The sequence below is a fragment of the Suncus etruscus genome, chromosome 5 (genome assembly GCF_024139225.1).
Source record: "Suncus etruscus isolate mSunEtr1 chromosome 5, mSunEtr1.pri.cur, whole genome shotgun sequence".
Lineage (NCBI taxonomy): Eukaryota > Metazoa > Chordata > Mammalia > Eulipotyphla > Soricidae > Suncus > Suncus etruscus.
This window is the reverse complement of record NC_064852.1, coordinates 31,755,650-31,768,840: the sequence shown is the minus strand read 5'-3', so window position 1 is coordinate 31,768,840 and position 13,191 is coordinate 31,755,650. Positions and strand designations below refer to the sequence as shown.

Here is a 13,191-nt window from a genome sequence, read left to right as displayed (position 1 = left end):
CTAAAAGATGCCATAGATGTAACAAGGGGAAATTACTTTGGTATTTTTTTTTAACTTTTTCTAATATAGGTGGTTAATATTCTAGGGAAATGTTAATCATACATGATGAATTTTCAAAAAGAATAAAAACAGACAATGCATTTAATACATAGTATTTAATTTTCAGTAACACCTGACATCTCAACTGAAACAAACACCTTTTTCTGGATACCAACCTGTTTGTGGGTTGATCAGAATACTGCCAGGTGGTATGCCTGCTGCTTCCAAAGGAAGCAAAAAGAAGCTAGTGCTAGGAGATGCGACTTGCCCATTTATGCCACCATCAAAGGAAAGAGAACTATGAGTGCTGACAGTTGGATAGACGACAGGTGTGCCATGAGAAGACTGGCTGAGAGCTGTACCTGGAAGAGGCTGCTGGATGTGAGAAAGAGAGCCCGTAGATGACCCTACACTACCAGAAGACTCAGAACCTAGGGGAGGAGTAATGAAAAATATGGATTTTTTAAACCTCAGATAAAAACGCAGGATTTAAATATGTACAATAATTCACATTGCATAATATGCAGTTAGCATACAAGAATTACTTAATTTTGATTTAATGTATAATTTTGCTTCCCCTTTCCCTCATGAACAAATTAAACAGAGTAAATTTACATAACCTATCAGAGAAACCATACCTCAAACATGGCAATCTAGGCAAGTTTACAATAATGCCAAACATTACAGAGAGCCACAAAAAGCACATTAAAAATTCCCAAGCAATGTAATATATATTTACCTTCTTAGATTAATATTAGGCATATGCAGATTTAAACTTTTCCCTCAAGACAAAGAAGTTGGCAGAGCTAAGAGCCACAAAGCTCTTATACCAGAAATCTCTTCTTGGAAAGAGATACCAAAAGACTGAGTACTTTAGAAAACACAAAAATAAATTCTCTATCAAAAATAATTGTCCACAATTGTGGTGGGAGAGTTGCACTGGTGAAGGGGTGTGTGTATTTTATGGCTGAAACCCAATTATGAGCATGTTTATCACATGATGCTTAAGTAAAAAAAAATATTTATTAAAAGAAAAAGAACTTATCAGATTTGCTCAGGAAGCAGAGAGGGAACAGGGAGAGAGATGGCTCATTGGGTGAGGGATGCAGACATTGGCAATGGTTATAAAAAAAATGAATTGTCCAGTTTTTTGTGTGCAGAATTTAACTTTCAGCTCATAATTTTAGCTTTTTCTTATAATGTAAAACCAACCACCTAGTGAGGGTGTGTGCGCGCGCATGTGTGCGTTTGGGTTATACTTAGTGGTGCTCAGGGCTAACACTTTTGGGGGGAGGGTGGCACGCCTGGATCTGCGGTCAGAAATTATTCCTGGCAGGCTTGGGAGACTATCTAGGATGCTGGAGATTGAACCTGGGTTGACTGCTTGCAAGGGAAATGCCCTACCTGCTATACTATTGCTTCAGGCCCCCAACACTAAGAAATTTTTAATACCCACACTATGTTTAAAAAGATGACCTATGCAATTCAAAAGTGGTACATACAATTTAAAAAATACAGTCATCTTTGGGAGCTGGAGAGATAGTAACCCTTGAGCATTGCTGGTGTGGCCTCAAAAGAATAACGATAGATACAGTTATCTTTAACTATAAATCTTCCCCCTCAATTGTTACCTGTAAAATACTATAAATCTAGACAAAAGCATTCCATTTCTGCTGCCTTTCATGCTTTTTTTGGGAAGAAAAATAAAGGTCTAGAAAAACTTTAAAAGAAACTTGAGCTTTTTTTCAGTACTGAAGACAGTTTAGTAGAAAGAAAATAGAAAATTCCTATTAGTCAATGTACTCTTTAAAAAATATCTGTGAGTATAAAGTATTATTGCAATCTCTACTCGTTGATAATTATACCTATTTTTACTTAGTTTTAAAATTCTTGGAAACTTCTCAGTTTTATTGGTGGAATAGTAAATAAAGACTTTATATTGAAAATTGCAACCAATAACTGATAGCTAAAATCAGCATTAAATAATTGTAGGTGAGAAACCATGCCTTCAAACTAAAAAAGTAATGAAGAATTTTTATCCACTTCTGGTAAAACAAGAGATTGTACATTGAACCAAACTAAGTTCACGTCATACTGGAAAATTATAATTTGTTATTTTTAAATCTCTCACATAGAAAAAATCTTAGTTACCACTTTAAAGAACTTTGGAGGTATTCAATGCACTACTCATACTTAAAAAATTTTATATTCTATGATAATTAGAGAAGCCATCTGGTAAATAGAGAGCTACGACAATTTAGGGAGACTAATACATCCAATGAAGAGCTCTAGACAGATACTTATACCTGTTTTTGAAAGCCTGCCTATGCTTTTGCAGCTTCCAGAACTGTCACCTCTTGTCAAGACTGAAATTCCACTGAAGCTACTGGCTTTGGTTACAGCAGGCTTGAAGTTTCGGAAAGAGCTGTCTGAATCTGTACTGCTCCAGGGTCGTGGTTCAGAGTATTTCAGTTCATTCTCAGTGCTGCTCTGATGGCTATTTGTTGATCTCCCTGAAGGATCTTTATTAACTCTGTAATTTTAGAAATAATATTTTGAAAAGCCAGTAGAAACAAAAAAGGGAAAGAATAAAAGAAAAGACACTTAAAAATGTCAATACTGCCATGAAAACATGCTTCCAATACCTAAATATCTGACGTCTCTGCTGGGTATTATTAGCATCCTCATCTTGAATTCTGTTGGCATTTTAATAAAGTATTTTAATTTTTATCAGCATCTGTTAGAATGATCAAAGTAATGTAAAAAATTCTCTCACCTTTTGTCAATAATATAATTTTCTTGGGAACACAGGGACTAGAAAGAAAGAATAGAATGAAGTGGTGAGCTTTGTCAAATACATACTCCAAGTGTAAACCAATGACAAAAATATCATTTGAACAGTGTTCGGTCCCATCAAAAATCTATCTCAAAAGTATATAAATAAATGATATTTTTTTGGGGGAGGGCAGCTAAATGAAGACTACGTTTATTTGGAACATTTTTTTTTGTTTTTATTTATTTTTGGGCCATACCCAGTGACACTCAGAGGCAACTCCTGACTATGCACTCAGAAATTACTCCTGGCTTTGGGATCATATGGGATGCCGGGGTATTGAACTGCGGTCCGTCTTAGGCTAGAGTGGGCAAGGCAGACACCTTACCACTTGTGCCACTGCTCTGGCTCCTATTTGGAGCATTTTTTTTTTTTTTTTTTTTTTTGATTTTTGGGCCACACCCAGTAATGCTCAGGGGTTACTCCTGGCTATGTGCTCAGAAGTTGCTCCTGGCTTGGGGGACCATATGGGACACCGGGGGATCGAACCGCGGTCCGTCCAAGGCTAGCGCAGGCAAGGCAGGCACCTTACCTTTAGCGCCACCGCCCGGCCCCTATTTGGAGCATTTTTAAAGACATTTGTTTTTATGATACAAATGAAATTACTTTTTAATACAATTATTTTCTTTTAAATAAGTGAACTAATTTTTTAGTTTTTGGGTCATACCCAGCAGTGCTCAGCTGGCTCTATACTGAGGAATTACTCCTGGTGATGCTATGGGGGCTATATAGGATTCCGGTTCAAGCCTGGGTCTGCTGCAAGGAAATTCCCTACCTATTGTATTATCGCTCTGGCCCTCCAAACAAATGAACCCATTTTTTTACTGTGCACTCAAAGTATACAATCTCTCGATTCTTCCTCACTTATTCAATGGTATTTGATATACTTTCTGGCTATAGATGTAGCAGTGAAAGATGAAACATATCTCAATGCAATTTAATACAAAACATCTGGCTTCCTTTGACCTCCTTCCTTTTATTCTTTTCTTTCCTCCGCCCTTCTTTCTACTTTCCTTTCTTTCATTCTTATCATTCTTCTGTCCTCTCCTTTACTGCTTTCCTATCTTCTTTCCTCCTTTCTTCCCATTCTCTTTCCCTCCCTCTCTCCCTTTTTTCCTTCCTTCCCTAAAAAGAAAAAAAAACCCAAACATCTCTAGTATTATTAACCTAGTTCAGGCAGTCATCATTTTTGTTTAAGAGTCTTCTAATTAACTTTTTCACAATGTGCTTCTCCTCCTTCATTTATTTTAAACCACAGAAATCTTTTAAAAATATCTTTCTGATCATGCCTCTTTCCTTCATAATGGTGTTTGCAAACAATAACTAAATATCTCCTTTCTGGATAGTTATCTCCTTTTAGTTTTTTTTTTTTTGTTTGTTTTGTTTTGTTTTTTGTTACACCTGGCAGCACTCAGGGGTTACTTCTGGCTCTATGCTCAGAAATCGCCCCTGGCAGGCACAGGGGACTGTATGGGATGCCGGGATTTGAACCACCAACCTTCTGCATGAAAGGCAAACACCTTACCTCCATGCTATCTCTCCAGCCCCAGAAAATAATATTTTTATTTAAGCAGCATGAGTACAAACATGATTGTAGTTGGGTTTCAGTCATAAAAAGAATACACCTTTACCAGTGCAACGTTCCCACCACCAATGCATTCCCCGTTCCTCCTCCCCTATCCCCTGCCTATATAAAATACAGGTGTTCTACCTTTCTCACTCATTAACATTGTCATGATAGTTGTTAGTGTAGTTATTTCTCTAAATGCACTTAACACTCTTTGTGGTGAGCTTTATAGAGTGAGCTGATCCTTCTAGCCCTCATCTCTATTGACTCTGGGCATTATTACAATGTCTTTAATTGTTCTCAAAACCCATAAATGAGACTATTCTGCATCTATCTATCTCCCTTTGACTTATTTCACTCAGCATAATAGTTCCGATGTACATCCACATATAGGAACATTTCATGACTTCATCTCTCCTGATGGCTGCGTAGTATTTCATTGTGTATATATGTATCACAGTTTCTTTAGCCAGTCATCTGTTGAGGGGTATCTTGGTTGTTTCCAGATTCTGGCTATTGTAAATAGTGCTGCAATGAATATAGGTGTGAGGAAGGCATTTTTGTATTGTGTTTTTGTGTTCCTAGTTTTTTTCCTAGGAGTGGTATAGCTGGATCATATGGGAACTCAATTTCTAGTTTCTTTAGGAATCTCTATATTGTTTTCCATAAAGGCTGGACTAGATTGCATTCCCACCAGCAGTGAAAGAGAGTCCCTTTCTCCCCACATTCCTGCCAGCATTGACTGTTTTTGTTCTTTGTGATGTGGCACAGATATTGTTAAGAGTAACAGATTAGGGGCAGGAGCGATAGCACCAGAGGAGGGCATTTGCCTTGCACACAGCTAACCCAGGATGGACCTGGATTTGATCTCCAGCCATCCTAGATGGTCCCCTGAGCCTGCTAGGAGCAATTTCTGAGCGCAGAGCTAGGAATAACCCCTGAACGCCACCGGGTGTGGCCCAAAAACAACAAAAAAAAAAGAAAAAGAAATAAGAAAGAAATAGATTATAAGAAGTAACAGCTTGCGGGGAAAAAAAATAAAGAAACTGTATAGATCTCAGACAACTGGGAATCTGAAGCTCATATCACAGCACCCACAAATCTTTAAGAACAATGAGGAAACAGAAGAATTCACATGCTCTGGCAGACAGGGACACTGATAGTTGCAAATCATTTAGCTCAAACCAAGCCTCAAGCTTCAAGTCTCATTGATGAGGAACTTAAATCAATGTTCCACGCAATGGCCAGGGAAATAAGAAAATCACTGGAAGAAAATTTCAAACAAATGAAAGATGAACTGATCCCGAGTTTCAAAGAGTCCGTGCAAATGGAATTGACAAAATACTAGCCATCATCAATAACAAACTGACAAAAGAGAAATAAATCAATAGAAGAGAATATCAGATTTGTGATAGATAATAACAAGAGGAATAATCTTCAAATCATAGAAATACCAGAAGGAGAGTAAAAAGAAGTGTCAGAAAAAAATAATCATGAACTTCCGTAATCTCTGGAGAGAGGTACCTACAAATTCAAAAGGTCCAAAACAAAACAGATTCAAAGAACACAATGCCAAGAAAATCATAATTCGGGGACTGAGATCCCCCCACATCAGGCGGGTCTTCAGGGCCATGTCTGGTTAATTGGGCCCTGGGGGGTGGGGAGGGAGAGAAATTCCTTCCTATGCATCCACAAACTACAGAGGCAGGGCTGCACCCGGAAGACTCCACATGCCAGTTCTTCTGTGTCTCTTCAGCTGGTATGTTGGGGGCTATGGGCAGGACAGCTAGCCATAGGCCCCCTGGGCTGACCACTTAGTCCAGGGGACTGAGATCCCCCCGACCCCAGACTAGATCCCATTCAGGATTTCTCTTCTTACTATTATTCATCTTCAAAAGCACGCAGGCTTTTTAACAACATCCAAAAATATTCTTAATTCTCTACTGTTTTAGGAAAAAAAAATGGAATTCCCTAGATTTGGAGGATAATATTCAAATAGGTTCCTAAAATCAGTGTATATGTAGACGTGACTTCCTATACAGTGGTCCTCTCTGACTGCCAAGCCTGACCATAAACAATTCATCTTTACAATGTATATAACCCCTCTGATTATTTCCCCTCCTCCACAGAGAGCCCCTTCTACTCCCTCATATCCCAATCCCGATTCATTATCTTCCTCTTAATTAACCCTCTTACCCTCAGTTCTTTAATTTGTTAGGCACCAAGACCGACCTCCTCTCCAACAGATTCTGACCTTGTGTATTTTCTTTAACAGCTATAACTCTTTCTAAATATTCTTTTACCCTGACAATTCTATCCACTGTTTATCTTGTCTTCTCTTTGTGAGCTGTTCAATAAGGAATTTTGGTGGAAGAGTCCCTCAGTTTAATGCTTATGAATGAACCATGTCATGGGGATTGTTGGACTTGTTCTTATGGCCCCCATATGAGCCGACAATGCCACGTGGCATTGTTCCTTGTTTGCATAGGCACATTAAAATGGGAAAATACTATACATACAAATAACTTCTTATCTATTAGAGATCAGAACACACAAATCTCATAGTGCAATGGGGCCTTACACCCTGAACATTGATATAATGACCTGGCACAGGCCTCAGAAGAGTGGGCATCCTCCATTCACCCCTGAACTAGGGAAGGTATCTACAAAACAACCAAGGTTTTTTATAACAACATCTGGAAGCAATCCTCTACCAGAAGACACTACCACGGCTCTGAAATCGACCTGCTCAAAAGAGACTTCCCTTAACACTAAGAAGACTTGACAACAACAACGACCTGCTTACAGGACAGGGTTCTCTGCATTGCCCTTTAATTGTGAGGTGAAACGAGAGGATGCTCTGTATCATCCTGACTGCAATATAGGATATGCAGATTCCAGGATCTTTAATACAGAAACATGATACCAACAACAGAGACTGTGTGAAAAAACTGTATTGGCACTACAAACAATGACCTGGATTGAATAAACTAATTTTCCTGGAGCCTAGAGTTGGTCTTATGCCAGGAAACTTCAGGGGTAGGGTCTCCTTGTATTTAGGCCAAAGCTTTTCCGTTCCATGTCCCTCATATTTTGGTGGGTCTATGCAAACAATAATTGCCACTCTAACACCGTTTTTACTATGCTCCTTTGACTCTAATCCTTAATAGAAACAAATCACTTAAACTTTTGAGGTTAACTTAAACTAATATGCATATGCATTGAAATGTAAAAAAGTACTTTGCCTTCAATGTTTAAGGAGTTACATAAGTGTTATGTCTTTAGATTACTTTGTGTGCTGCTAAGAAATATTATGTACTACAATCTGGGGACTTGAGGGACAAAGAAATTGTACATAGGTTCTGTTTTATTTTTCTTAATGTTCTTTGGCTGAAAGTTCAAAGTTAAGATATCAGCAATAGGACTACTGAGAATTCTGTTTATGGGTGATTATCCTTCCACTGTAACTTTACCTTGTCCTCTTTCTTTGCATCTTTGTTCTCATAATTAAAAAAAAAAAAGAAAACCTTAATTCAAATGGTAAAATCAAAAGACATTATGTAAAGTAGCAAGAAAGAAGAATATTTTCAAATATAAGGCAAACAACGTAAGAACTGCAAAAGATCTATATATCTTACAACCCAGGGAAGAGTGGAACGTATTAAATGGAAAACTTCTAGCAAAGTCCACCCTGCAGAGCTATCATTTAGACTTCAGAGAGAGAAAAAAATGTTTTAAGATAAATAAAAAGTGGCTGCACTTGCAACAACTAAAGCTATCCTGAAAGAATTACTGAAAGACTGCATATAAAAAACAAACTTTTTGGGGCCAGAGTGGTGCTGCAGTGGTAGGACATTTGTCTTGCACACGCCTGACTTGGGACTAATCTTGGTTCAATCCCCTGGCATCCCATATGGTTCCCAAGCCTGGAGCTATTTCTGAGCACATAGCCAGGAAACCCCTGAGCATCACTGGGTGTGGCCCCCAAACCAAACCAAAACCAACCAAAAACAAAAACAAAAAAACCAAACCAAACTCTTGGAAAAACAACCAGATTCCACATGCACATTCATACATAAAAATGGCAACAAAGAGCTTTAATGTACCATTAATTTCAATGTCAATGGACTAAATTTGTCTATATAAAAAGGCATAGAGTAGCTGGGTGTACGCTTCCATTTGATAAGCCTGTTATTCCCCTCCCCCAATCTCCTGTTTTGCTCACTTTGAGGCAGACCTGCCCACATCTAGTTGGCTTTTTGTTTTGCTCACCAGGAGAGGTGGGGGAGGGAGATTCAGAAGAAGGTTGGGGAGAGGATTCAGCAAGAGAGGTGACTGAGAGAGACAGGGTTGAATGCAGGCTACTTATGGAGCAGGCTTAAAATTAAAAGCTTAGGACCCACACATGGTGGCTAGGGCCTGAATAAAGGTGATGTCTCCTGAAACCTGCCTGTGAATGATTTCCTCACTGCCACCCTGAGACCCCGAGCTGGAGGGAGTTGGAGGCGCATGGCCCGGGCTGGCATAGAAAGGCTTCTCTCCATCCCCAATCTCACCATCCTCCACCACCATCCAGGACTTTATAATTAATATGTTTCTCAACTGATGCCTACAAAAAAGTACTCCTAAATTCACAGGATAAGTTAAAAAAGAAAAACAAAATCAGACTCAGCGAAAGGATAGAAAACAATTATACAAATCAATGAAAGGGAAAATAAAAAGATGGGAAAGACATACTTATTTCTAATGTAAATAAATATAAAGAAGGTAATTAGAGAGTGATGGATACTACTTATTGGTTGAGAAAGCAACAGATCAAGAAATAGTATAATGATGGGCCGGAGAGAAAGCACAGTGGTAGGACATTTGCCTGCCTGGCATGCAGCTGACCTGGGATAGTCTCAGGTTCAATTTCTGGTGTTCCATATGGTTCCCCAAGCCTGTCAGGAGTGATTTCTGAGCACAGAGCTCACTGGAGTTCTTGGAAAAAATAAAACGAATCTCCCTCGATGGCGAACCTATGGCACGCGTGCCAGTGGTGGCACTCGAAGGCCTTGAAGCTGGCACGTGAGAAGGGGTTCACAATTAAGATATGCAATTAAGATATACGGCGCGGGCGGAGGCGAGTGTGGTGGTGTCTGCTTTGCAGCTCACCTGGCAACAGAGCCAGACTGGCCATTGGGAGGACTGGGCATTGTGCAGCTGTTTGAGCACTCGGGCTCAAAAAGGTTAGCCATCACAGCAGAGATACAACTAACAGCTCTAGCTTGAAGGAGAAAAAGAATCTCAACAATAAAAGTATATATATAATTTAAAACATCAATGTGCTAATAAAAGACCTGATTTTGATTATTAAAAAATTATACGGGCAGGAGTGATAGTAGGGCATTTGCCTTGCATGCTGTGGAACGGGTATAGACCCAGGTTCAATCCCTGGCATTCCATATGTCCCCTGGGCCTACCAGGAGCGATTTCTGAGTGCAAAGCCAGGAGTAACCCCTGAGCATAGCTGGCCCCAAACAAAAACCTGTGAAAAACATGAAGGACAAATGAATCTCTGCAATATACTTAGTACACATTCTAATATTATGTTGGTACATACATCTTGGGAAAATATTCGGTCTCTAGCTCTCTGGTATTCTTCTTCTCTTTCTTCTATAGATTTGCTTCTTCTATCATCTTTCAAACGTATTCTCATCTAAAGAAAAAAGAGAATATTTAAAAATTACTTACTGGCACAATCCTACACTTATTTAAATGCTGTTGTGGACCAGGGATTTGGCTCTGTGGTGGAGCACATCGCTCATGTTTGAGACCCTTCCACACAACACACACACACATACACTCTGGATTACCTGATTATCATCTTTGTCAAAGCTAGAGTTATCTCTCTTGAGAATATATCGTTTCTGAAAGTCTTCACCTTTATCATCTTTAATATGTTCATTGAATTTCTGATCAGGTCTACAAAACAGCAAAGAACATAATGAAACAATATTTGCAGTAAAGTTAGATACATTTTATTGAAAATAAAAATAATAAGAAGTAAATGGAAGCAGGGGCCAGAGTGATAGTACAGCAGTAGGGCATTTGCCTTGCATGCGGCCATCCCTGCACGGACTCTGGTTCCCGGCATCCCATATGGTCCCCTGAGCCTGGCAGGAGCAACTTCTAAGTGCAGAGCCAGGAGTAACCCTTGAGCGGTGCAGAGTATGCTCCAAAAATAAAAAAGTAAATGGAGGAGCAAAAAATAAACAGTTATTATGTTATCTTATTTAGTATTCATGATAACTTACGAAAAAACAGTAAGAGCCCCATGTATGATTTTAAGGTTTTATCAAATAAAGCATATACTGTGGAACTGAAATATTTTCATCAAATAATTCAGTTCATCATTTTAACTATTTTAGGACTTGTACACATTACTTAACCTTTTTAATCCTAGTTTCTTCACTTATAAATAGGAATCATAGTGTACCCAAATTTTTTTAAATTTAAAGTATTTTTCTTGAGCTGAAATAAATGAATAGCATTTAAGACATTAAATTCTCAAGAAAGGTTACTCAGTTATACCTATATACTTTATATACACGCATACATACATATACATACATACATCTTAAGTACAAGCATATCACTAAGCCATGACTGGAGATAGATACATCAAATTCAAAGTTTATATACATTGCCACTCTAAATCTAAAGTAAAAATTCAGGCTTGGTATTAATAGATGAAAGTAAATACTTTGTGACTGAACTGAAACTTGAAAGATTTACATAAAAAATATAATCAAGAGGGCTGGAATGATAGCGCAGTGATAGGGCATTTGCCCTGTGTGCAGCAAGCTAATCTAGGACGGACCTCGGTTCTTCCCAGCATCTCATACATATGGTCCCCCAAACCAGGAGCAATTTCTGAGCACATAGCCTGGAATAACCCGAGTGTCACTGGGTTTGGTCCAAAAAACAAAAAGGAAAAAAAAAATATATAAAATCAAGTTATCAAGAATCCATTACAGTACATCTTTGTTTTATATTAATTTTTTTTTTTTTGTTTTTGGGGCACACCCAGCGGTGCTCAGGGGTTACTCCTGGCTGTCTGCTCAGAAATAGCTCCTGGCAGGCACGGGGGACCATATGGGACACCGGGATTTGAACCAACCACCTTAGGTCCTGGATAGGCTGCTTGCAAGGCAAACACTGCTGTGCTATCTCTCCGGGCCCTATTTTTGTATTTTTTAATCACATCTAATTGATGGTATTTGCTCCCAGATGCGTTGCGAAAATAATGTGGTGCCAAATATTGAATCTGGGCTCCCAAAAACAGAGTATGAATTCTAGCCCACTGAGCCATCTCCTTGACCCTCTTTGGACATAAATCTATCACATTAATGTAAATAGGTTAGAAAAGAGAAATTACTTATTTGGATATATATTTGGATATAATTTTTTTATTTTTTGGATATTCATTTTTAACTTAAAAATAATAATTATGAATATGAAATATTAACTGTCTGATCTTCCACATACTGCCATTTCCAGTGAGATTCATAAGATAGTCATAAAAATGTGGTCCTTGAATATATTTTCAATTTCAAAAACTTGATTCAGGGGCCAGCAAGGTGGCGCTAGAGGTAAGGTGTCTGCCTTGCAAGTGCTAACCAAGGAAGGACTGTGGTCCCTGGCGTCCCATATGGTCCCCCAAGCCAGGGGCAATTTCTGAGCGCTTAGCCAGAAGTAACCCCTGAACATCAAACTGGTGTGGCCCGAAAAACCAAAAAAAAAAAAAGTTGATTCAATGCTCTTTTCTTGTGAATTAAGACTGTCATTCTAAAACTAAAATCACTCTTTTGTAATTTATAACAAAAATGTCTGGGGGCTAAAAATATAGTCTAACTGGATTATTAAATATTTTTGGTATTGTTTAAAAAAACTGGGTGAAGGCTCTAAATCATACTCAAAGTGTAGCAAACTGAATAATATTTTCAGCAAAATAAGACCAAATATCTCATTACATAAAATGTTGAATGTTATAACCTAATAAATTTTAAAGTATAGCATAAGTTTGAGGCCATATTATGCAAAAGATTTAAAAATAAGAAAAGTACTTGGGGCCGGAGAGAGCACAGCGTAAGGCGTTTGCCTTTTGTGCTGCCGATCCAAGATGGATGTTGGTTCGAATCCTGGCATCCCATATGGTCCCCTATGCCTGGCAGGAGTGATTTCTGAGTGCAGAGCCAGGAGTAACCCCTGAGTGCTGCTGTGTGTGATCCAAAAATCAAAATGAGACGGAGAGAGGGAGAGGGAGGGAGAGGGAGAGAGAGGGAGGGGGAGGGAGAGAGAGAAAGAGAGAGTGAGAGAGGGGAGGGAGAGGGAGAGAGAGGGAGGGAGGGAGGGAGGGAGAGAGAGAGAGAAAGAGAGAGAGAGAGAGAGAGAGAGAGAGAGAGAGAGAGAGAGAGAGAGAGAGAGAGAGAGAGAGAGAGAGAGAGATTCAAATTCTGAAATTCTGATACTCCCAAATGGTCCCCTGAGTGCTGCCAAGAGTGATCCCTAAGTACAGAGCCAAGAGAAAGAAAGCCTGGAGCAATGACTAAAGAACCAAATATATAAATAATACTCAAGGGTCAGGGGATGAATCAGTAGGAAATTGCACTCCTGGCACAAGTGAATTTCTAGGCCTAATTCCTGACTTGCTCAATAAAACACCCAAAGTAAGCAAGCGAACAAACACACACAAAGTACAAAAGTAGAA

General features: G+C 38.9%; 1 protein-coding gene across 5 annotated transcripts in view; it reads right to left on the bottom strand.

Annotated features, from left to right (window-relative positions):
* The window catches only part of R3HDM1 (R3H domain containing 1), a 174,451-nt gene that overhangs the window by 66,973 nt on the left and 94,287 nt on the right, over positions 1–13,191 (bottom strand). For all 5 annotated transcript variants that reach the window (XM_049773605.1, XM_049773607.1, XM_049773608.1 and 2 more), the window contains exons 10-15: positions 10,295–10,403; positions 10,042–10,137; positions 2,816–2,853; positions 2,685–2,735; positions 2,346–2,572; positions 216–470 (exon numbers count right to left, since the gene is read on the bottom strand). In XM_049773605.1, the coding sequence (XP_049629562.1) occupies positions 216–470; positions 2,346–2,572; positions 2,685–2,735; positions 2,816–2,853; positions 10,042–10,137; positions 10,295–10,403 (776 nt within the window). The remainder of the gene's footprint in view (positions 1–215; positions 471–2,345; positions 2,573–2,684; positions 2,736–2,815; positions 2,854–10,041; positions 10,138–10,294; positions 10,404–13,191) is intronic.